The sequence below is a fragment of the Cannabis sativa genome, chromosome 9 (assembly GCF_029168945.1).
Source record: "Cannabis sativa cultivar Pink pepper isolate KNU-18-1 chromosome 9, ASM2916894v1, whole genome shotgun sequence".
In the NCBI taxonomy this organism is placed as follows: Eukaryota; Viridiplantae; Streptophyta; class Magnoliopsida; order Rosales; family Cannabaceae; genus Cannabis; species Cannabis sativa.
Window position 1 is genome coordinate 57826666 of NC_083609.1, and position 22995 is coordinate 57849660.

The 22995-nt window shown below is 29.1% G+C and overlaps 4 protein-coding genes across 7 annotated transcripts; 2 read left to right on the forward strand and 2 right to left on the reverse strand.

Annotated features, from left to right (window-relative positions):
- Window positions 1-995: 995 nt before the first annotated feature.
- Window positions 996-5535, reverse strand: LOC115723235 (superoxide dismutase [Cu-Zn] 2). Of its 3 annotated transcripts, XM_030652667.2 has the most exons (7): window positions 4534-5535; window positions 4338-4439; window positions 3869-3964; window positions 3726-3757; window positions 3548-3623; window positions 2163-2216; window positions 996-1251 (listed from the first exon to the last, which is right to left on the reverse strand). In XM_030652667.2, exons 1-7 carry the CDS (start codon window positions 4625-4627, stop codon window positions 1223-1225), a joined length of 483 nt encoding a protein of 160 aa, XP_030508527.1. In that variant the 5' UTR covers window positions 4628-5535; the 3' UTR covers window positions 996-1222. The 3 variants fall into 3 exon arrangements, with proteins under 3 accessions (XP_030508527.1, XP_060959507.1, XP_060959508.1); XM_061103524.1 differs by having other exon boundaries at window positions 3726-3964; XM_061103525.1 differs by lacking the exon at window positions 996-1251 and having other exon boundaries at window positions 1941-2216.
- A 725-nt stretch (window positions 5536-6260) lies between these two features.
- LOC115722215 (alpha N-terminal protein methyltransferase 1) lies at window positions 6261-11739 on the forward strand. Its single transcript, XM_030651360.2, has 8 exons — window positions 6261-6560; window positions 6665-6821; window positions 7691-7749; window positions 8114-8233; window positions 9452-9553; window positions 9890-9944; window positions 11155-11252; window positions 11377-11739. Exons 1-8 carry the CDS (start codon window positions 6330-6332, stop codon window positions 11500-11502), a joined length of 948 nt encoding a protein of 315 aa, XP_030507220.2. The 5' UTR covers window positions 6261-6329; the 3' UTR covers window positions 11503-11739.
- LOC115722214 (beta-glucosidase 12-like) lies at window positions 11351-17996 on the reverse strand. Of its 2 annotated transcripts, none has more exons than XM_061103523.1 (13): window positions 17769-17996; window positions 17569-17638; window positions 15616-15674; window positions 15402-15477; window positions 14371-14448; window positions 14170-14257; window positions 13765-13972; window positions 13564-13676; window positions 13224-13444; window positions 12996-13027; window positions 12798-12900; window positions 12586-12682; window positions 11351-12238 (listed from the first exon to the last, which is right to left on the reverse strand). In XM_061103523.1, exons 1-13 carry the CDS (start codon window positions 17955-17957, stop codon window positions 12073-12075), a joined length of 1500 nt encoding a protein of 499 aa, XP_060959506.1. In that variant the 5' UTR covers window positions 17958-17996; the 3' UTR covers window positions 11351-12072. The 2 variants fall into 2 exon arrangements, with proteins under 2 accessions (XP_060959506.1, XP_060959505.1); XM_061103522.1 differs by having other exon boundaries at window positions 13765-14023; window positions 17769-17994.
- Window positions 17997-22191: 4195 nt separating this feature from the next.
- Window positions 22192-22758, forward strand: LOC133031530 (uncharacterized). Its single transcript, XM_061105051.1, has one exon. It carries the CDS (start codon window positions 22192-22194, stop codon window positions 22756-22758), a length of 567 nt encoding a protein of 188 aa, XP_060961034.1.
- Window positions 22759-22995: the final 237 nt, after the last annotated feature.

The following is a 22995-nucleotide window of genomic DNA, read 5'->3' on the forward strand; positions in this document are numbered from 1 at the left end:
TAAATAAAATAACAAATAACAATTTTAAAGATATACAGTATTTAATTTTATTTTAAATTATATTCTCCTTACGTATAATAATAAAATATACATTTGCTATATTAAATACTATTTTGGACCCTCTGTTTTGCGAAAGTTACCAATTGGACCCTGTGTTTTGTTAAATGACAAAATAGACCCTGTATTTTTTAAAATAGTACAAATAGGACCCTGAATTGATTTTTTGTCAAAATAAATTAAAATCCGATCTAAAAGTGTTATGACAAAACTGTTTACATTTTTTGTATCTGTTCGTATTAAGCATTGTCTTCAAGTTGGTTGTATAAAAAAAAAAAAGTTGTCAAAAATTAAGCTCAGGGTCCTATTTTTACTATTTTAAAAAATACAGGGTCCATTTTATCATTTAATAAAACACAGGGTCCAATCTGTAACTTTTGCAAAACACAGGGTCCAAAATGGTATTTTTAAAATATATTTGTATCATATATATTAAAATTTTAAATTACTATTTTTTACATTAAAATATTAATTGTATATATAATTTTTTTTAAAAAAATATATAAATATATATAGATTAAATTAAATCGGTTACTTTTATATGCCTATCAACATTCAATTCGCCACAAGTACGAATTTTGGATTTTCCAATCCAATCAAATAAGTACGAATATCTACACTTTACAAATTGAATTGAATTAGATCGCGTAGATTAAATTAAATTAGGTATTTTATAAACACCCCTACCGCCAATATCCCCCCAAAAAAAAAACTTTTTTGTGTTTGAAATATTTACTTAATTTTTATTTGCAATTGGGGTTTATACATGATGATATCTTTACCAAACACAAAATAATAAAAACCATGTGTCAATTTTTCTAAATCAATTAGATCTATACTGGGATCAACTGTTTTTTAATGTCATTGTGTATAATATTTAGGTCTAATTTCATAGTGCAGGTATCATTATATTACTCATTACCAATTTCACTATTGTATTTGTTTAGATTGTGTACTCATTACCTCTTAATTATCAACTAAATCAACAGTCTTTGTTTGCCTACATCTTGAGTTTTAACCATTAACATTATCTCTCATTTTCTAGTAACCTTAAACACCCAGAATAAGAAAAGGTCAACAAAGATTCAAGCCTATACTATGTTCAAGATACATTCAAGCAATTTATTATGCAAACTATACAACATATTATCTAAAAAAGAAAGGCTTAAACGGATGATTGAAGTCCAATAATGCCTGCAAAGGAAAAGAAAAAACAAATACAGTCAGAAAACAATATCAGTATGCCTAGCACCACCTAAAATGTCATATCGCTAAATTATTGCAAGACGCCACCTTGTAGTGGTAGCTAGTAATACTCTCTAATATATAATGACAATAATGTGCTTACTACCAAACCAATATCAAGAAATTACATATCAAATATCTATTAGGGAAGTATATTTTCTTTTCAAATCTTCAAAATTTCTTTCATCTCTAATGACCATAGCTTAAGAGTGGTGGTGACCTTAGACTTGCTAGAAGGTTTCAAGATAGTCAACTATTCCGTCTTTTAACTTAATGGACTTCACGACAACGGGTGTATTCGAATCTACATTGACTAAGTATGGGATTGGTTAGTAGTCGTTTATAGCTAATTGGACACTCTCCTCTCTTGGGCTAATTTTTCGGGGGTAACTAATGGTATTAGAGTCATGCACGCTCAAGTAGGACCGAAGTCGAGGAAATGGTAACCAGTGGGTTGCTGTGTACGTTCTAAAAGGTGGGTAGTGTTAGGATCCCATATTGACTCTTAAGTATGCCATTTGTTGGTATTTTATAACTACTTGGGCACCCTTTTGGAAGTAAGTTCTGCCAAAGTGGTTTAATTATAAACAAAGAGCAATTTTGAAGAACTAAGGCTTCTTAATATATGAGAAAGTTCAGGAATGAAACAAGACTTTATTAGTACTTTAAACCAATACAATGATTAATCAATTAATCCAGGAAAACATTATATCAGTCTCAATCTGACCTCCCATATTGTAAGATTCTAACACTCATTTTAGATTCCCTGATATGACAAACTAATCATGTATGATAAACAAGAGAAACAATAAATAAAAAACCTTCCAACCCAACACGAAGAGAACAACGAAGATACATACCGCATCCAATTCTTGCTCCGGCATTTCCAGTTGACTTGCTAAGTTCATGTCCACCTATAAGTTAGCATTTGTAATTAGCCACAAAACTAGAAAATCGATTTCATATAGATGAACATTCACATATGTGAGCAATCATTCATAATAGATAAGCAGCTTCTTATTATTTCAGGAGCAAAAAGAAAAAAAAAAGGCCAAACCTTTAATCATGGTATATGTTACGAGTGTTCATAGTTTGGGTTTGGTCCAGATTTTCATTTTTTTCGAACTAAACCAGTAATGTAAGTTTTATAAAATTCAAAACGGAATCAGACCAATTAAATGCTCAAACCAAACGAAACCAATCCACTTAAGAACAAATTGGTTTAATTTGAAATCGTGGTTTGTAATTCAAAAATCTTTTATTATTTTTTTACTGAATTATTTTTACTTTAAAGCTTATAAAACGTAAATAACAATAAAAATAAATATTCTTAACACAATATTAAGGTAACTATCAATATTGTACCTAAGATAGTTCTTAAATATCAATATTTAATAAAAAAATCATATTAAGTATATATTAAGAATTAGACAATTTGGTTTGGTTTGAACCACGGGCAAGAATTATAAAACCGTGATCGAACCAGAGAATTATAAACGATCTGAATTGACCAAACAATTGACATTGGACTCATTTGGTTTATTTGGTTTGGTCTTAAATGGTTTAGTCCGGATTAGTTAGAGTTTGAAACCACAAACTGTGAATTATAGTGAAGAATCCTAGTATATGTGTATTATCTTCTATACATTCAAATCCTTATACATATTCAACTAGTAATATTCTTTAGCTGATGCCGAGCAAGTTCCCACTAGACTCTAAGTCATAAGCTTTGTTCCTTCCTTAACTAATGAACTCATGTGAAAGCTTTTTATAGGAGCAACTAATGAGCAAGCCTCAAGATTGATTATCTTCGTTTCGTATAAAGTTAAACGAGGAGAAAACAGGCGGTTTAACGCTGAAAATTTCATTCAGCTTATCGTCACAAAACCTAAAGAGGATGCACTATAAGAAAAAGCAAAGGCTACTCTGTGGTGTAGTACTTGTGGCAACTAAAGGTTCAACAAAACGAGCGTTTCTTCCTGTCCAGACTAAAAGATCGGGAATTCTCGTGTATATTGTGAGCAAATTATATTTCTTAAGAGCTTCCTACCATTTGGCAATACAGAAAGTCCAAAATTTTATATGATGCTTGATTTACAGATCAAAGGTAATTCTCTGTTTGATCAAGTTCTATTCTAGTTTCATCTGTTTAAAGTGTTGTACTTAGAGCCGAAATTCGGATCAAACATGTAAGCAAAACACCATAAATATTCAGCTTAGTTTTATCAATAAATAGGAGAATTACCTTTACCAAGATCATCAGGATCAGCATGAACAACAACTGCCCTCCCAAGAATTGAATCAGGTCCACTGAGTGGAATCTGGAAATTGAAGAACCAAAACAAAAGTTAAAGACCAAATAATCATATCTTAAAGAAAATGCCAAGGTAAAAATCAAAGTAAAACATTTCATTTTATAATACCTGCCAATCCTTTATTGAAACCTCAGCAACACCTGAAAAACAAAAAGTAATATAGAACATTCTTATCATCACTCTACAAAATTCAATCATAAAGATAATAATAATACTTATAATTATAATAATATAAGACTCTTCATACATACCATCTGGGCCTGCAACAATGTTACCCAAATCCCCAGCATGACGCTCCTTATCTAATGGACCTCCATGATCTTTCTTCAATGGATTAAAATGGGGTCCTATCAAGATTTCAAATTACCATACACACAATTCAACAATCATTAACAAAAACTTTAATATGTGTCAAATCATGCCCCTAAATTTTTTTTAGCCATTTAAAATTTTCCCTGAATTATTAAAATTGTTGGATTTAAGAATTTTTTGTTTAATTTCATTCAATTTTACCAATTCAGTGATTGTTATTGTAGTAAATCGTGCTCCCAAAATTTGAAATCTACCAAATCATGTCCCTAAATTGAACAAAATTCTTAAAATTCAACAATCTGAGAATTTTTATCGGTCTTAAAAGTTCATGCTAATGATTTGGTACATGACTTGAGAAATTGAGCTTAAAAATCAACAAAGAAATGAAAGAAAAGAAGAGAAGTGTACCTGTGGAGTTGCAACCATTGGTGGTATCACCAAGGGAGTGAATATGGAAGCCATGAAGACCAGGATTGAGCCCAGTTATCCTTCCTTTCACATGAGTAAGCCCTATTAAAAAACAATCAAATCATCAAAAAAACAAACAAAAGAGACTCAATAGAAAATGATGAAAGAAAGAAAGAAAGAAAAGAATGAATTCAACCATTGGTGGAGTCTTGGGTGAATTGAAGAGAGCCTCTAATGGTGGTAGTATTATCTCCTCCATTGATAAGAGCCACAGCTTTAAGAATACCCATTTTTTGTTTGTGCCCAAGTAAAGATTTTTACAATATATAACAACTCTCCTTGTGTTTATATTACAACCCAAGTAAATATTTTCTTTTTTATATATATTTATAGCCACAAATTTTATATATTTTTACAGAAAAGAAAAAGAAGTAATTTTTTTTGATGAAAAATTAAGATTAGATGGATGAGTCAGAGATGGTGGCGGCGATGATGGGGAGGAGAGAAGAGAGAAAGGGCTAGACGGCGGAGGTGGCGAAGAGGGAGGCAGAAGAGGATATCTAAGACTTGGTGACTGGGGAGTCTTTCTGGGTTACAAGCTATGTATTGCCATAGATTTGCTGATACATTTGCTACTCTTGCCACCACTCTACTGTTCAACACCATTATCAATTCTCCTCTCTCTTTCTTCCGATCGAGACTCGAAAGAAAGAAAGAAAGAAAATTGTGTTTTTCTTATTTAGTTGATGATGATGATGATGACGATGACGATGATGATGTGTTTTTGTTTGTTCATTTTTCAACTTTTGTATATTCCAAGTTTTGTTGATCCAAAAGTTTAATTACAAGTTTTTTTTTTTTAGAATTAGGGGGGGAGAATATGATTATGATTAATGAGTTTTGCATCCATAAATTATATAAAAAATAGAAAAAAAAAAATAAGAGAATTACCCCAAAAAATATATGGTATTTAAAATAAATGTGATTGAATTTTATTAAAATTTTCTTCATATTTTTTTTTTAAAAAAAAATAAAAATAAATGAAACTACATTGATCGTCGGAATTGTTAATAGTGCCGAAAAAGGCACTAGAGTTTACTGTCGGTGTCGAAAAAATTGTCGGAGTTGCTACCAACGCCGGAAAAATCATCAAAATTGGCATTATCGCTGAAAAAATTATTGAAAAAATTACTAAAAAACTAGTTTCCTTATCAAGAAATTAGTTTCTTAGTATTTTTCCAGCGACAATGCCAATTTCGAAGAATTTTTTGGAGTTTGCTATCGATACAGAAAAAGTCGCTGGAGTAGCTGACGGTGTCAGAAAAGTCGTCGGAGTTGCTGTCGACGCCAGAAAAGTCGTCAGATTTAGCATTGTCGTCGGAAAAATCACTAAGAAACTGGTTTTTTCATCAAGAAACCAGTTTCTTGGTAATTTTTTCGGCTATGCCAATTTCGATGACCTTTTCGAACTTTGTTTTCGGTGCCGGAAAAGTCGTCGGAGTAGCTGCTAGTGTCAGAAAATTCATCAGAATTGGCTTGTCACCAGAAAAATCATCAAGAAACCAGTTTCTTATTGATTTTTTCAGTAATTTTTTTGGCGACAATGCTAATTTCGACGAACTTTCCGGCGTCAACAACAACTCTAACGACTTTTTCAGCACCGACAACTGCTCCGATAATTTTTCCAGCACCAATAGCAAACTCCGATAATTTTTTTGGTATTAGTGACAAATAAAACTACTTAAACAAATAAAAACATTAAATATGACATTTGAAAACTTCATTTACATATATATGACATATCAAATACCATGAAATGACCTAAAAAAAATTATATAAATTGATCAAATTTAAAAGTACCATATTTAACCTAAGAACTCTTAAAATCCCATAATATTTATTTATTTTGTTTTCTTAAATGTTAAACTACTCTAACATTTGTTCCAAAACCAATTTTTTAATATAATAATGAATTAATTAATTTTTGCAATTATGCTAAAATATTATTGGCCAATGATATTAATACCACAACAACAACAACTCAATTCTTTCAACACTGTCACAAAAAGCACAACTCGAAGAAGAGCTCCAATATCCATGGAGCTTGGCGGCTTAGATTCCCACGGCCGCCAATTCAAGAACGCCGATGAGATGTGGAACGATCAAGTTGGTGATTCCACCAAAAAGACTGAATGGTATCGCCAAGGCGTCGGCTATTGGGAAGTGAGTCTTCTTCTCTTTTATTTTTTATGTTCTTCCTTGTAGTTTTGTGTATATACTATATGCAGCTCAAGTGTTTGATGTTTTGCTTCTGAGAAAAATTAAAGGGTGTGGAGGCCTCCGTTAATGGGGTGTTAGGAGGATATGGGCATGTTAATGATGCTGACATTATGGGCAGTGAGGCTTTTCTCAATTCACTCTTTTCTGAGCGTTTTTCCATTGCTTCTTCTGCTGCAACTAACCAACGTCATCTTGTTGCTCTTGGTACTCTCTCTCTCTCTCTCTGTTCTATAAGCTGAGTTGTCATACAATACAAGCATATCTGATCTAATGGTGTACAAGCTAGATTTTCTTGATTTGATGTAGCTGTGAACAGAAAACTAAAAATGTTTGTTCTCAAATTTATCAATGGTTTAGTGAAGAAAGAAACTTTGATCAGGAAATATTTGGAGCAGTGGCAACATGTGTTGTTGTTTCTTGTTCGTGTTGTAATGAGGTCTTAAATTTACTGAATAACTGGTAGCATGAACACGACCCGTTATACTAAAAATTTATAAAAACAAACAGGATTGCATAAATTTCGTGTCGTGTTGGCGTGTTGCAACCTAGCTTAATGTTTTTATTGTCATTGTGTCATATAGAGTTCTTAAATTTATTTTAGATGGCTCAACATGAACATGATCTGTGACACAAAAAATAGACAAAACACTGACATGAACGCGACTTGCAATAATTTTCGTGTTGTGTTCATGTCAAACTCGCGTGTCGTGATCCACGTTGCCACCCTTGTTGTAGAATGAGCTTTAATTCATAGAATATATTCACACAATGTAATGTGTTTAGTGTATCACGTTGATCATTGTGAAGAGACTTAGTTACCAACTTCCTTTTTGTTCCCAAATTAAGAATGTAAAAGCCCTTATAAAGATTAACCAAGTGGCCCAAGTTAACTTCCTTAGATGCTTATGCAATTGTGTATTAAATTTGTTTCTTTGTAAAAATCAGTGTTGTTCTTCTATAACCACATTGTGGATAATTTTTTTTCTTTTTGTATTAGGCATAGTCAAATGTATGTGTACTTGGTTGTTTTCCTCAGCTCATATCTTACAAATACCAAAATTAAACTATTGCAGATTGTGGCTCTGGAGTTGGGAGAGTCACCAAAAATCTTTTAATAAGATACTTCAATGAGGTAGGTTCAGTTGTTTGCCTCGTTTGGTTTCCTTTTTATCTCTGTTGAATATGTTTTCAAGTGGTAGGTTTCAAAATGGTATAACTACGTGAAAGTTTTTCTATTTCGAAAACTATATGGAAATTTTCCTAAGCATTTCCTTTTGAGTCCTGAACTGATCTTCTAAAAATTCAATATGTTATAGTATAAGGAATAGAAATTATGGAAAACATTTGCTGTTCAGTTAACTTTAGTTAAATATTATGTTTTATTTTATTCTTTGTAAGCAATTGCATCATTTTTTTCTTTTGCTGGAATTGCATCATTGAATTTATGTCAATAATTTTCTCTACTGACTAAACACAAATATGTTTTCGGACACTAGGTTGACCTTCTTGAGCCTGTATCACATTTCTTAGAGAAGGCCCGAGAAAGCTTGGCTCCCGAGAATCATATGACCGCAGATATGAACAAGGCCACAAATTTTTTCTGTGTGCCTCTTCAGGTAATCTTTTCTCATTTAAAGTATATAAATAACTTAAGCTTACATTTCTTGATTTAGGGTGTACTACCATAAGAAAAAGTACCCATCTTATTTGAATAAATTTTGCATCAAAAATGAATATTGTTTAATTATAAGATTAGCATTTGAAGCATACATATATGAAATTAAGCAGTTAGGTAGGTCTATAAAATGTTGATTTGTTACTTCTAAATTAAATCATTTGCGAACAATTTCACAAATAAAACACTGGTTTATTGATTTCTAAGTACCCAACAAGTGTAATAATCAGTTATAGCTGGATTTTACTTAAAACCTTTTTAGGATATTTCTCAACAACCTTATCTACCAGCTTAAGTTTTCAAAGAAATAAAATTTGAATTGATCAAATAATAAAAAATAAAAATCAAACTTGGTTTAGACAAATCTAATTCAAGGTATTTTACACTCCCCTCAAGTTGGGCTAAGTATATGAAACAAATCCTGCTGTTCACTAGCTTATCAATTATGGTGCACATGATTCTGTAAGATACTAATGGTTATGGCAACTTTATTATCACAGTACACTGACTTTTGTCTATCTTTAGTTCTTCCGGTGGCACCTTTATCTAAAGAAGTTCAAATGTCTTTAACCAAGCTCTAAACTAGCTTATGCATTGCACTTGCCACAAATTGTGTGTTTCTTCTTTCTCAATGTCGCCAAATTGTTCCTATACTAAGTGTATGATAACCAGAATTTCGCAACGTGCCATTTGTTTATGGTTCCACACGGTTTTTATTTTTCATAAATAAACCCTTCCTAGAAGTTTTCATGAGATTAAAAACTTCCAATGAATAACTCTGCAGCTTATTCTCGGTGTATAGTCTAGCACTTGTATTCACCCCATAAGCCTTCACTTTTCCTGAAGTAAGTTCTGAAACACCTCCTTATGGAATCGCATGTGTTTGAGCTTACTCGTAAGCTTGTACCCTTTTGTGCCAAAAAAACAGAGAAGAAGAAGAGTTTGTATCCTTCCACACCTGATGCTGCAGTATTATTCCAGCAATTAGAAAAACACTTACCAATCTTCTTATGCTCACGCCACATATTCTCGATTCTAAAAGAATGAATAATATCCAAACTAACAGGACAATGGTCAGAACTTACTAGATTTTTCTATTCTATTTCTATTCCCTTTGCACCTCAAGGCTCAAATTGCTATTTCTCAACTTTGGTTTTAGGAATTTACTCCAGATGCAGGAAGATATGATGTCATATGGGTTCAGTGGTGCATTGGGCATTTAACAGATGATGACTTTGTGTCATTTTTCAAGAGAGCTAAGGTAAAGCATTTTTTTTTCTCTCTTGAATCATGCTTTAGAATTCACTCACTTTTTTCATGGGTACTGCAGATTTTTAAATTATACTTGTTTAAATGACACACTAGAATGTTGACCATTGATGGTCTATCAATGAGCTCATGTGCTAATGTTTTCATGATTCGGTTTTGGTTTAGTTCGGGTAAAATTCTAAAATGTAAACAAGAGATAAATGAGGGAACTGAATCTTATTAACACTTGTTATCTCATAAAAATGAATGATCAAGTGTTTAAGGGATTACTTAACTTATTTATGATACATTTTTCACATCTGTATACTAACTTCCATGTTACTTCTAGGTTGGTCTCAAACCTGGTGGGTTTTTTGTCTTGAAGGAGAACATTGCAAGAAATGGTATGACTATTTTTTCTTTCTTTCTTATTTACTTATTATTATTGTTATATGAATTACTATTATTTTATCTGGAAAACAAAAACTTGTGTTGAAGGACAGTGAAAATAGGATATAAGTAATAGTATATTGTCAAACATAAATATAAATCGAGCCAGCACTTCTGTCAAACTTGATAGACACTGGGATTAGTAGAATAGTGTAAATGAATAAGAGCTCTTAGGATATCTGATCGGATTATCAATTTCTTCTATGTCTTTCCCTATTATCTCTGCAATGCATTGAAGCCTCTAGTTTGGAGTACAATGGTGTTTCTTATATTTCCTTGGTCCTCGAGGTTCTATGCACAATCTTCAAAACATTGTTTCTTCTGCTAAGTTTTACTCTCCCAAGCACCGACACAATATTAGAATTTCAAGGAGTGAAAATCGGTCGGTTATGATCGGTTTTTACAATTTTATAATCGACCGGTCAGTTACGGTTTTTATTTTATGAAAACCGTAACCGACTGTTTAGAAATTATAACCGTATAAATTGACCGTACGATTTTTGACGGTTTTTGGCGGTTTTGGCAGTTTTTTAGTTTAACCATTTTTTTATTTTAAAAACCGAAACCAACCGCCATGTCAAAAAAACCAAAACCGAAACCGACTCCCAAATTCGGTGATGACGTGGAACCAAAAATTCGATTACGGTCTGGTCGGTTTTGGTTCATCGGTTTTTATGAACTTTTCAGTTTCGTCTGAATTATTGTAAAAGCCTCTTTATTCATAACACAACCATGAATGAGGTTCCTCCTTGATCAAATCTTTATTTGGAAACGGGTCATCCCCCATCATTATCGATGGCTCTATAATTCGAATTCAAATGTTCGCTACTTATGTTTTGAATGGTTTTGATTCAATCTAAAGAAGTTACCACATAAATTGTTGTTTCATTCTTAATTCTTCTTTTGATATCTTAACAAAAGTTCGTTACTTGTATCTAATGTGACTATTTTTCATGCACTAAAAGCTTACAATATTTCCCAACAACGTAAGCTATTTCTGGAATCTGTACTCGACTTTCAATTCTAGTGTCGAGGCATGTCCTTCGAACAACAATTATTTTGCTAGCCTCGTAGAAGACGTGAGGGTCTAACAGAAGAGTGCATTCACACTGGTGCCATTGCTCTTCCTTTTATCTTAAACACTTTTTTTTTTTCGGTTTGTAGGATTTGTCTTGGACAATGATGATCGAAGCATTACTAGGTCTGATTCATACTTTAAGGAGCTCTTTCATCAATGTGGGCTGCATCTTTACAAATTAAAGGTTACATATGCCTTCCTAAACTACTGAATCTGTTTCAATTTTATTTGTCTACATTTTCGCCGGTTCAATTTTATTTTTATACCATCCTATTTCTCGCCTTTTTATTTTTATGTTGATTGATCAGGATCAGAAGGGGTTACCCGAGGAGCTGTTTGCTGTAAAGATGTATGCATTAACAACAGATGTACCAAAGAAGGTACACCACACTAGGTCTAAAGTTAGAGCTAATAGACCGGGAATCATCAAATGAATAAACCGGTTTTGATTTTTTCGATTCACAACTTGCTTTTTATTTTGTTCCGTTTGTTCCTTCTCATGAGTTCTATCAAACCATTAATTATGTTTTCCATCTATGAAGACCGAAAAATGTAAAAGAAAGGCGGGTTTTCGATCCCTTTGTAACATAATTATTTTCCCCTCTATTGGTGTAAATGATTGTTGTGGTTATTGGTGATAATGTTATTATCTTTTTTTCTTCTTTTTGAAATATGGTCATAATGTTATTTTTTTTAGATGTTAAAAAATTAGACAAGCCTTTATGAGCTAACATGGATGTCACAATCCGGGTTGAGACACGACACGACATGATTTGTAAATGCACAAGAGTCCGATCATCAAGACTAATAATCTTGGTTCGACACAACAAAATTCATAATCGTGGTTTGAGCTGGAGCAACACTATCTATATTCGAATTTGAATGAAATATGACACGAACAAACATGCTCTTGTAACTTGGTAACTAAGACAGTCGATCGGATTGGATTGATTAGGCTAAATCGAAAGATTTTTTACCCTTTTAATCAAAAATTTCTCTACCCATTAGTGAAGAAGTTGTTTGAACCAGGTAGCAGAGTCTTTAAGGCGTCTAGTCAAACCATGGTTGTAGTCGACATAGACAATGCCAAATCGAATGGTGTAGCCATCAGCCCATTCAAAGTTGTCCAACAATGACCATGCAAAATACCCCTTCACATTAGCTCCTCTCCTACACATTCATTACAAACACAATAATGTCATTCAATTCATCAGCTACACTTTTAAAACTTTTTTGTTTCGGTCTTTCAATTAAAAATAGGTTTCGAAGCCTGGTGATCGGGGATCGTAACTAAGTGAAAGGCCATTGTGATTATGTGCCAACTGTGTCTAACACCACTAAAAAGGTAGTGTGGTTAGCGATATTTATTTACATCAATATCAATATGACGCATTTTAATAGTATTAGGCATCACAATAATCTCCTTTAGCAATTCTCTTATAGTGATTTTTTTTATATATTATTAGTAATGCTTAGTTGATAAAACTGCACTTATTGAGTGGATAAATATTACTCACTTTATGGCCCTTTGAAGGGATGAAAGATGATCCACAAAATATTTGATTCTGTTGTTGTCATGCTTGGAAAATTTTCCAGTGTTAAGTTCTGAATATCCTACAATATAATAAATCACATTATTTAATAATAATAATAATACTTCTTCAAAATTATTTTAGCTACTCCCAATAATGAAAAAAAAAAAACATTATTATTATTATTTATTATTTACCGTTTTCTGTTATATAAATAACAGGGTTGTTGAGTTTCTTCACTGTGTACATTACAATGTTCTCCATTCCTTTTGGATATGAATATAGCCAAGGTGAGGCAGCCTGCAAAATCATTCAAACACTTTATTAAAACATAATTAAATAATTATTTTAGCAAACAATAATAATAAATATAATAAATAAGTCAAAATTATTACCATTGGACCAATTGGAATGTTATTTCTCACAACTGAAATGAGCCAATTACTTTTTGTAAGTAAGAATTATCAAACAATAATAATAATAAAGAAAAAATCTGATATATACGTACTTAAGTGATAAAGTTACTTTTGATAAGTGAGACCTATCTTAAATAAAAATGATTAAGTAAGTGTATGCAGTGCGCTAAATTTATATGCAAATTATTATTATTCGAGGAAACTTACAAGTAAGATCAACACAAGAATCAGTAGAAAATCTGAGACCCAATTGATTAGGAGAGCAAGTAGCATTTTGAGCATACTTGGCACTATAATAGTTCAATCCAATGAAATCATAAGATCCTTTCACCATTGAAGATTCTTCTTTTGTGAATTTTGGAAGTCTTTCTTTCACATATTTTACCATTACACTTGGGTAATTTCCTGATTTTAGTGGCTCCATAAACCTACATATAATAACATCAATATACATATATATAATTGTTATTTATTTATATGTCTATTTTAAAAGTGCTTATTTATATATAAATCACAAAAACATGTTTTAATTAAAAGAATTACTTACCAACCAAAGGTGAAGGAAAGAGCACGTTCAGCAGCTTCTTTATTTGCTAAAGAATTGTTAATGGGCACCATCCATGCACCATTAAGTGAAATTCCAATTTTACCCTTTTGAGACTATAAAATTATAAAATTAATTAATAAAATATATTATTTGATAATAAATAAATAATTATTTGAATTATTTCTTAATAAATATTTGTACTTTGTATTTGGTTCGATAAAGGTTAACTGCAGCTGCATGAGCAAGAAGTTGATTGTGGGCAACCAAGTAAGGCTCTGTGCTCGAGTCGCCACCGCTGCAGTTGTTAGCAACGTACAACGGCGAACATCTTCCCGGCGCAAAAGTCCCAGAATCATACCCGTGAGTTGTGAAAGAAAATGGCTCGTTTAGTGTAATCCAATTCTTCACTCTATCGCCAAACTCTTTAAAACATAAGTCTGAATAGTCTTTAAAATCATCGTTGTACATAAATTTTAGTCGTTACATCTTTATTCAAAAATTATGATAACATAATATTTAAAATTAATAATATAATTAATTCTTGAAAATACTTCTATATATATTTTTTTCAATATTTTATGATATGATTTTGTTGAGAAAGCTTACACAATTTTATGGCTCAAAAAACCTCCATATGCATCTTCTAGTCCTTGGGGAAGGTCCCAATGAAATAAAGTCACAAATGGTTGCAATCCTGAATTTTATTAAACTTTATTTTGATTAATTAATGATGATTAATTCAATATATAGTAATTTGAGAAATAAGAGTAAAAGAATTAAATTAATTAATTCAAATTAATAATTAACCTTTGGAGATGACTTGGTTAATAAGATCATTGTAATACTTAATCCCAACTTTGTTCACTCCTCCCTTTAATGTTCCATCTGTTTTAACAATTTTAACGAAAACAAATATTTATAATCCAAACTTTTACTTATGTAAAGTAAATATATATATATATATACTAGGTGATTGTTACGTGTCAAGCTACGTAGTGTTAGTTTTATTTAATATTTTAATTTTTTATTTGAATTAATAATTAAAATAGTATAATTATTTGAACGATTTGTTTTATAAAAATAAAATATGTGTCAGTATATTTAGTAAGTAAAATATAGTTGTGTTATAATAATGTATGTTATTAATAGTAAAATGTACATTATTCTTCTAATTGAAAAAAGTTCTATTATCTCATTTCATATCTAATAATAGCTACACAACTATATATTTATAGACTTTCACATTCTTTGCAAATTACTAATAAGCACCAATAATATTTTCATATTCTAATATTTTTCAACTTTCTCCTCTTGGTGGTAAAATTAAAAATAAAACTAAAAATAAGCACAAACATATAAGGTGAATACTAATTACAGCCCATTTTATTTTTTATTATTATTATTTTTTTAAGCCCAAGCCCAAAAATCTCTAAGCCAACACAATCAATCTTCTTTTATATTATCTTTTCTAAATACTTTATCTATATTTTTCTTTTTTAAAAAATAAATAAAAAAATTATTAATATTCTCCCAAGATAGGTTTGTTAGAGAGATATGTGGCTAAGATGATTTTTTTAATTTAAAAAGAGATTATTAATATTTAAAAGATTGTTTATTTAAAAGATTGTTTAATTTTTTGGGTTTAATTATTGTGTTTATTTTTTAACGGGAGATCAAACCTAATCGTTAAATTTAACAGAATATTCTTTTATTTTTAAGTATATTCTGTTAAACCAAGAATGTTAAACCAAGAAATGTCGTTAGATAGGCACTTTTAATATATAAAGATATTATACATAAGTAATTAAATTCATATATATTAATTATTAATGTCTTACTTGGTAAAACCCTAGACCAAGAGATGGAAAATCTGTATGCATCAAATCCAATATCCTTCATAATACCAATATCTTCCTGTCTCATTCAAAATTTAGTGCAAAGTAATTAATTTAATAAATATATTTTTAATTAGAGTAATTGAAACTAATTACATTAATTAGTTGAAATTCTAAAAATATTAAAAAAGAAAATAATAAAAAATATTAATAATACCTTGTAACGATGATATGAATCTACGGCTCTCATGCCACTGCTTTTGTCATCAATTTTCTCTAAATGCAATTCAATACACCAAATTGAATTGATTAACAATAATAATATTAGTATTTGATAAATGAGAAAGGTTAGAGTTTTTTATTATTATTAGTGAGTCTTACATATTCAACATGATAATCTTAAGATATAATTTTGTGCTAGTATTAGTAACTAATGCTAAAAGGCATTATTGTATAAACATATATGAGAAATGTTAAAATATTATGATATTTTTGAAAATTATTAAAAATATATGTATATTTTCAAAATAAGAATATTTTTTTTTTTAGGATTTTTGCCTTCCGAATTTTGCCATGTACCAAATCATGTTCCATGAACTTTTCTGATCGTTAAAAATCCTCCTGAACTATTGAGATTGTTGGATTTAAGGACTTTTGTCCAATTTTAGTAAAGAATAACATTGATGAAAGTTCAGGGGTATAATTTGGCACATGTCAAAATTTGAGATGCGTGATTTGGTAACATTAAGTCTGGAAAGCATGATTTGGTATATAAACAATCACTAAATTAGTATAATTGAATGAAATTAGACAAAAGTTTTTTAAATTCGATAATCTCAATAGTTTATGGGAAATTTTTAACGGTCCAAAAAATTTAAGACAGTATATATTAAAGTTTAAGGAGTAAAAATTCTAATTAACCTATTTTTTTTTCTGGTCCTAGAGTTGGTGGGTGCTAATTTCAGATTTAGTCAGTCTTAGCCCATGTCTAAGTAGCATCTGTATATCAATGATACTTAAACAATTTAAATAGGGAAATTTACATGGTATACTAACTTTTGCTATTTTTTTACAAAAATACTGCCAGGCGGTATTTATTACTTTTTTACTGTGTTTTTTATAAGTTTCATACTGCAGTATACTGTGTTAAGTTTCACTGGTGTTCTACTAGTGTTTTACTAGTGTTCTACTGTTGTTTTGAGTTAAACTGCTTTGTGTTTTACTGGTGTTTTATAAAAACACAATATTTTTGAAAAAAATTCCGTGTGACAGTATTTTTGTAAAAGTTAACCCAAATTCTAGTATTTTTGTAAATTTTCCTTTAAATAAGTGTTATATCATCATTGTATACATTTAAATATTAGATTTGAATTTAATAATAAAAGGCATTCTATATCTATACCTCTTATTAATATTACTATTTTTTTTTTTTTTGAACGAATTATTAATATTACTATTAGTACTTTAGTACAATTAAATATCTTATTTATATAATTTAATATAATTTTAAAGTGTATCAATATGTTCTATTCCAATGCTTGTGATTTGAGAAGTAGAAAGAAAGATGAAGTAACATCAACAATGCATGTGTGCCACGTCACGGAAAAGTAACCATTTTGAATAATGGACCACATTATCACGTGAATATTAGGGTCATTATAGTACTTCTACAACACACCTGGTCAAAATAGGTGGATGCAATATTTAACTATTTTGGTATTTATAAAAAATATTTAGTTTAAATTTTTTATAATCGTGTACATTATATTATTTAAAATATTTTACAAAATTTTGAAAAATTTAAAATAATATACAATATAGAAATCAATGTTTAAACTGTTTACTTCACACGCGTATAAAATAAAAAAATCACACGTGCAATAGACTCTTTAAATACTGTTTTTGACGTGTTAAATTTTTTTAAATTTTTCAAAATTTTTAAATAACTATAACAACTATAAAAAAATAAGTTAAGTAATTTTTTAGATACTGAAATAAATAAAGGTGCATCAATGCATTTATTTAAAAAAAAATGTATTGTAAAATTTATGTAAATGAAAAGAAAAATAATACAAATAGAATTTTATTTATTTATTTATTTTTATTTGAAGACCTTGAAGAAAGAACTAATAAAATAAAATTGTAGAGATGGATAGAGAAAGGGGCGTACGTGGGTATGTTTGGGTGAAAATATCCCATATGCTTGGTCCTCTACCACCTTCTTTAGCACCACCTTCATACTTTTATTATTATTATTAAAATTAAAAAAAAAAAAAACCCAAAAAAATATCAGATAAATTAAAATGTTATCTTATTTGGAAATTATAAAATAATAATAATAATAAAAAAAAAAAAAAAAAAAGAAAAAACCTGGTAAGCAGCTGAAGCAGTTCCGAAGAGAAAAGCCTTCGGAAAAGAATTCCGGTTGAGAGGAGAACCGGAGGAAATGGTTGATGTGTTGGAATTCTCTACAGTTCTTCCAATTACAACATTAATTCCAAAAATAAACACAACATTTATAACTACATAATAATAATAATATTTATTATTATTTCCCATTCTTTCTTTCTAATCTCACCCTTTTCTTTTCTTATTAACTATCCTTACTTTTATTTATATGTGTATATATATAGTGGAAGGAAATAATAGTATAAAAAATGTGGATTGAGGTCTGAGGATGACCTCTTTTAGAACAAACAATACTTAAATTCCCAAATGTGTCCTCTTCTTTCTTTATTTATTTATTTTGTTGATCAACAACTCCTCTTTATTTTCACTTATATATTTGTAAAATTTCTTTTTCATTTCTTTCTTCTAAAATGAAATCAAACAATATATTATATCATATCAAATTATATGCATAGTAAAGAGAACTCTCAATATTATTTTTACTTTATTTTGTATAATACATTAGTGAGTCATAAAAAAAATATTTTTGACTCTTACTTAAAAAAAATTATACCATACATTACTTTTTCTATTTTTTATCTTTTCCATATCATTTAAATAATATATTTTTTTATATAATACACATTTACAAAGATAATTTTTCATGATCTTTTAAATATTTTAAAAGAATCTCTATTATTATAATTTCATTTTTAGGCTTTTTTTTTATTATTATTGGAAAGAATCATTTTTAGGTGTTTTACAAGGTTTTCTTGTTTTCAATCTGTTCAAATAATGTAATGAGATTTTTACACTTGGTGTCCTTTTTTATCCTTTTTTTACTTTTTTGTCAATGCTGGGTTATTTAAACTTTTATACAAGTTTTATTTTTCAATTTTACATTTTCAAAAGTTTCATAATTACAAATATACCTATCCCTATGCTTATGTCATGGTTTTCTCTCTTCTTACACTCCACCACTTCCATAACTCCTCCTTTCTTTTTTTGTTTTGTTTTTTTTTTTTTATTTTCTGTTTCTCTTTCCTTGGTTCTTCATTACCACAACCCACGATCATACCGTCCAAAGCCCTAACCCATGATTTTTCAACCTCTCATCTATGTCACTCTCTCCATTATCTTCCATAAGCTATGTAAGTTGTTCCTCCCACATTGTCTTCTCTTCTTCTATAAATGGCCACCACTAAGTCGGGTTCGAAGTTACCTTCCCCAGCTAAAAAAATTTCTAAAATTTCTAAGAAACCTCCTACAAATTTATCATTTTATTGAGTTTGTTTTTACAGTAACTATTTTGTTTTTTTTTTTGTCAATGTTTTACTTGTTTATCATGACGGTTTTATGTATTCTGTCATTCTTTTTGTATTTCTTTTATGTATTTTTGTTGATGTTATTTTTGTGTTGTTATTGAGTTATTTTTTAGTTGTTTTTATATTCATCTATTGCTGTAGTTTTTTCTTTGTTGTTTTCTGGTTGTTGTATGGTTGATTATGATGTCACGGTCCCTGTTCCTAGAAAAAATGTATCGTCTTGAACTGATCCAATTGTGTGCACAGATAGTTGTTGCTTGGAAGTTGTTCACGGTTGTTTCCGCATTGCCGCAAATCCGCCCGTGCTGAGTTGTTGTCATCCCAATGCCCATTGCTCTGTACCAAAATTTGTAATGGTTCCGTATCCTGAAATAATGTAAATTATTTATTTGTTTCAATTTCAGAAGTTGCAAACAACTATTTCAATCTGGCAAAACAACTACTAAACAACTCTTTCTAACAACAACATTTGCAGATAACATTTTGATCTGGACGACTATTTTAATCTGTCAAATCAACTATTAAACAACTATTTTAAAGCATTCAGTAATTAATAAGAATAGATTCATCATTTCTCGTTTGCAGATCCCAAACAACCATTATTTTACTGGAAAACAACTTATAAACAACTGTTTGCATATTAAAACTCTGTAGCATATAATTATATGCATTAATATTTGTTTTATGCAAACCGTTGTTGTTTTTTTGTTCAAATTCACCAATATTTTATTATTATTTCAATTTATTCCAGTTTTCCTCAATTAATAACAAATTCTCATTTATGTAGAATAAAAGATTAGAAGATGTTCATGAAGAAATTGTATTACCTTCAATTATTTCTCTGATTCAATCATGGGTGAGTTTCAATGATTACAGATCTCCTTCTCTTCGATTCTTCTCCTCTGAACGCGTTGGGCTTTTGACTGAATGTTATTTTTGAGTTTTTTTTTTTTTTTGTACAACAATGGAGGTTGGATAATTTTTTTTTCCCTTTTTGTATTTGGATTTTCGGGATCTGAGTAGTTTTTCTTTGAGATCTACATTTTTTTAGATATGATTTTCCTAGTTTTGAAATGAAAATGGTTGAAAATGGTTGTTGGGGTCCTACAGCTGGATCACGAAGAAGGAGGATTCCCTCTGTTTTTTTTTTTTTTTGCAGGTATTTTTGTAAATAACAACTTTTAGTTTCTATTTTTGTTTATTTTCTCTATGTAGGTCATAAATGTAAATTTTTTCCATTTGCAGTTTATTATAGAAAAAATCCCTAATGTAATTGGTTCTCTTTGGCAACTAATTAATAATAAATTTCTAGTGCAAAAAGAATATTTTAATGATTTAATTTCACTCTTTCTTTTATTAGCTTTTGCTGTAAATTAGTATAATATATTTATTAATTATGTTATTAGTTTTTTTTTTTAAAAAAAAAATAAATATATTATATTGTTAGTTAAAACTTAGAATTGCTCTTGTTTAAAATTAGATAAATACTTTTGTCAAAAAAAAAAAATAGATAAATACTTGTGATTGTACTAAAATATAATTACACAACCTATTATTTCACTTCATACTTTTCAAAAACTTCTATTAGTTGTTTTGTTAAACATTATTAAAGTTGTACATTTGGCGGTCTGTCCCGCCGGCTTTTATAAAAGCCTATTTTTTTTAGGACATTTTACATAAATGTATATATTTTTTTAAATAATTATAAAAAATGTGCAAAAAAATACAATTTTAAAAATGCACATATTTGAAAACATATTTACAAAATTTCATAGAAATTCTTAATTAAATTATAATAGATATATTAATGATTCAACTTTTTATATTTAGATTTGTATAACTATTTGTATAAATATTTTCTTATTATGTTTTGTTGTGTATGGTATTGTAATATTTTTTTAATATTGCTTATATGTTTTTAGTATTTTTTTTAAAAAATTTATATATGTTTTTGTTAAACTTGATGGGTTGTTTTTGTTTATTTTTTTAATGTATTTTTTTGGTGGAAGAATTATTCATGCTTCATCTATAAAGGTCCTTTTTTTTTTGGTATTTTTATCTTTGTTAGTTGTTTTTTTTCTTTTGTTTTTTTTTTGTGGTGTTTCTTATTATGTTTTGTTGTGTATCGCATTGTAATATTTTTTTAATATTGCTTATTTGTTTTTAGTGTTTTTTTTTAAAAAAATTTATATATGTTTTTGTTAATCTTGATGGGTTGTTTTTGTTTATTTTTTTAATGTATTTTTTTGGTGGAAGAATTATTCATGCTCCATCTATAAATGTCTTTTTTTTGGTATTTTTATCTTTGTTAGTTGTTTTTTTTTCTTTTATTGTTTTGTGGTTTTTTTTATTATGTTTTGTTGTGTATCGTGTTGTAATATTTTTTTAATATTGTTTATTTGTTTTTAGTATTTTTTTTAATTTATATATGTTTTTGTTAAACTCGATGGGTTGTTTTTGTTTATTTTTTTAATGTATTTTTTTTCACTTTTTATTATTAATTTAAAACTGTTTATTATTTTTAATCGTTAATTATTTTTTTATCTTATATTTAAAATATTACATCTGTATATTTTAAATATTATTGTTTATAATTAGAATCTTATTATGTTTTTTAATTATTAATATATAAATTTTGTTAATTAGTAGGCTTACTCATTAATACCATATCAATTAGTCATAAAAAATAGTTATACAAATATAAAAATAGAAAGTTGAATCATTAATATATCTATTATAATTTAATTAAAAATATTTATGAATTTTTGTAAATATATTTTCAAATGTGTACATTTTTAAAATTGTGTTTTTTTGCACATTTTTTGTAATATAATTGTTTTTGTTGTACACTAATGAAAAAACCCCTTTTTTTTATAGGCTAATTATTTTTTTCTTCGAATTTTGACATGTATCAAATCATGTCCCTTGAACTTTTTTAGCCGTTAAAAGTTCCCTTTGAATTATTGAGATTGTTAAATTTAAAGACTTTTGTCTATTTCACATGTATCAAATCATGATTTAATAGCTGGTTTTGTGATCTTTTGGTGAAAAATAGGAAACCAGTAGCAGAGGAAGCTGCTATGATTGTGTGGCGTATTTGGTTGGCTCGAAATGATGTTCTTTGGAGCAACAAATCGACAAAAGTTTCAGAGGTGATTCGTTCGGCTAAGACTAATCTTGACACATGGAAAAATGCTCAATCAAAGGATTTAATACCATTACTGAATGTTAATTTTAGTAATGGTAGGGAGCATTGGATGAAACCAGTTACAACTAATTCAAATCGATTTCCAGCTTCGAAGATAGCCCTGTCGACGTTGATCTTGAGCTTAGTTGTAAGGGTATCTCCTGAGATTGCTGAAGTGGTTGGAGTGAAGGAAGCTTTGAGTTGGATAAAGTTGAGAAATTTGTATGATGTGGAAATTGAAACTGATTCTTTAGTAGTTGTTCAGGCTATTAATGGTTCAGTTCAAATGCCATCTCAATTTGGTTTACTTATTCAAGATTGTCAAATGCTTCTTTCAGCATTACATAATGTCTTTATTTCTTTTGTTAAACGATCTGCAAATAAGGTCGCTTATTGCATTGTGAGATGGTTTTGTTTTATGTGTTGGAATTCTCTACAGTTCTTCCAATTACAACATTAATTCCAAAAATAAACACAACATTTATAACTACATAATAATAATAATATTTATTATTATTTCCCATTCTTTCTTTCTAATTTCTCACCCTTTTCTTTTCTTATTAATTATCCTTACTTTTATTTATATGTGTGTATATATAGTGGAAGGAAATAATAGTATAAAAAATGTGGATTGAGGATAGAGATGGAAATTGGTCGGTTAATGTACGGGGAATGCAATCCCCGCCCCCATCCCCGT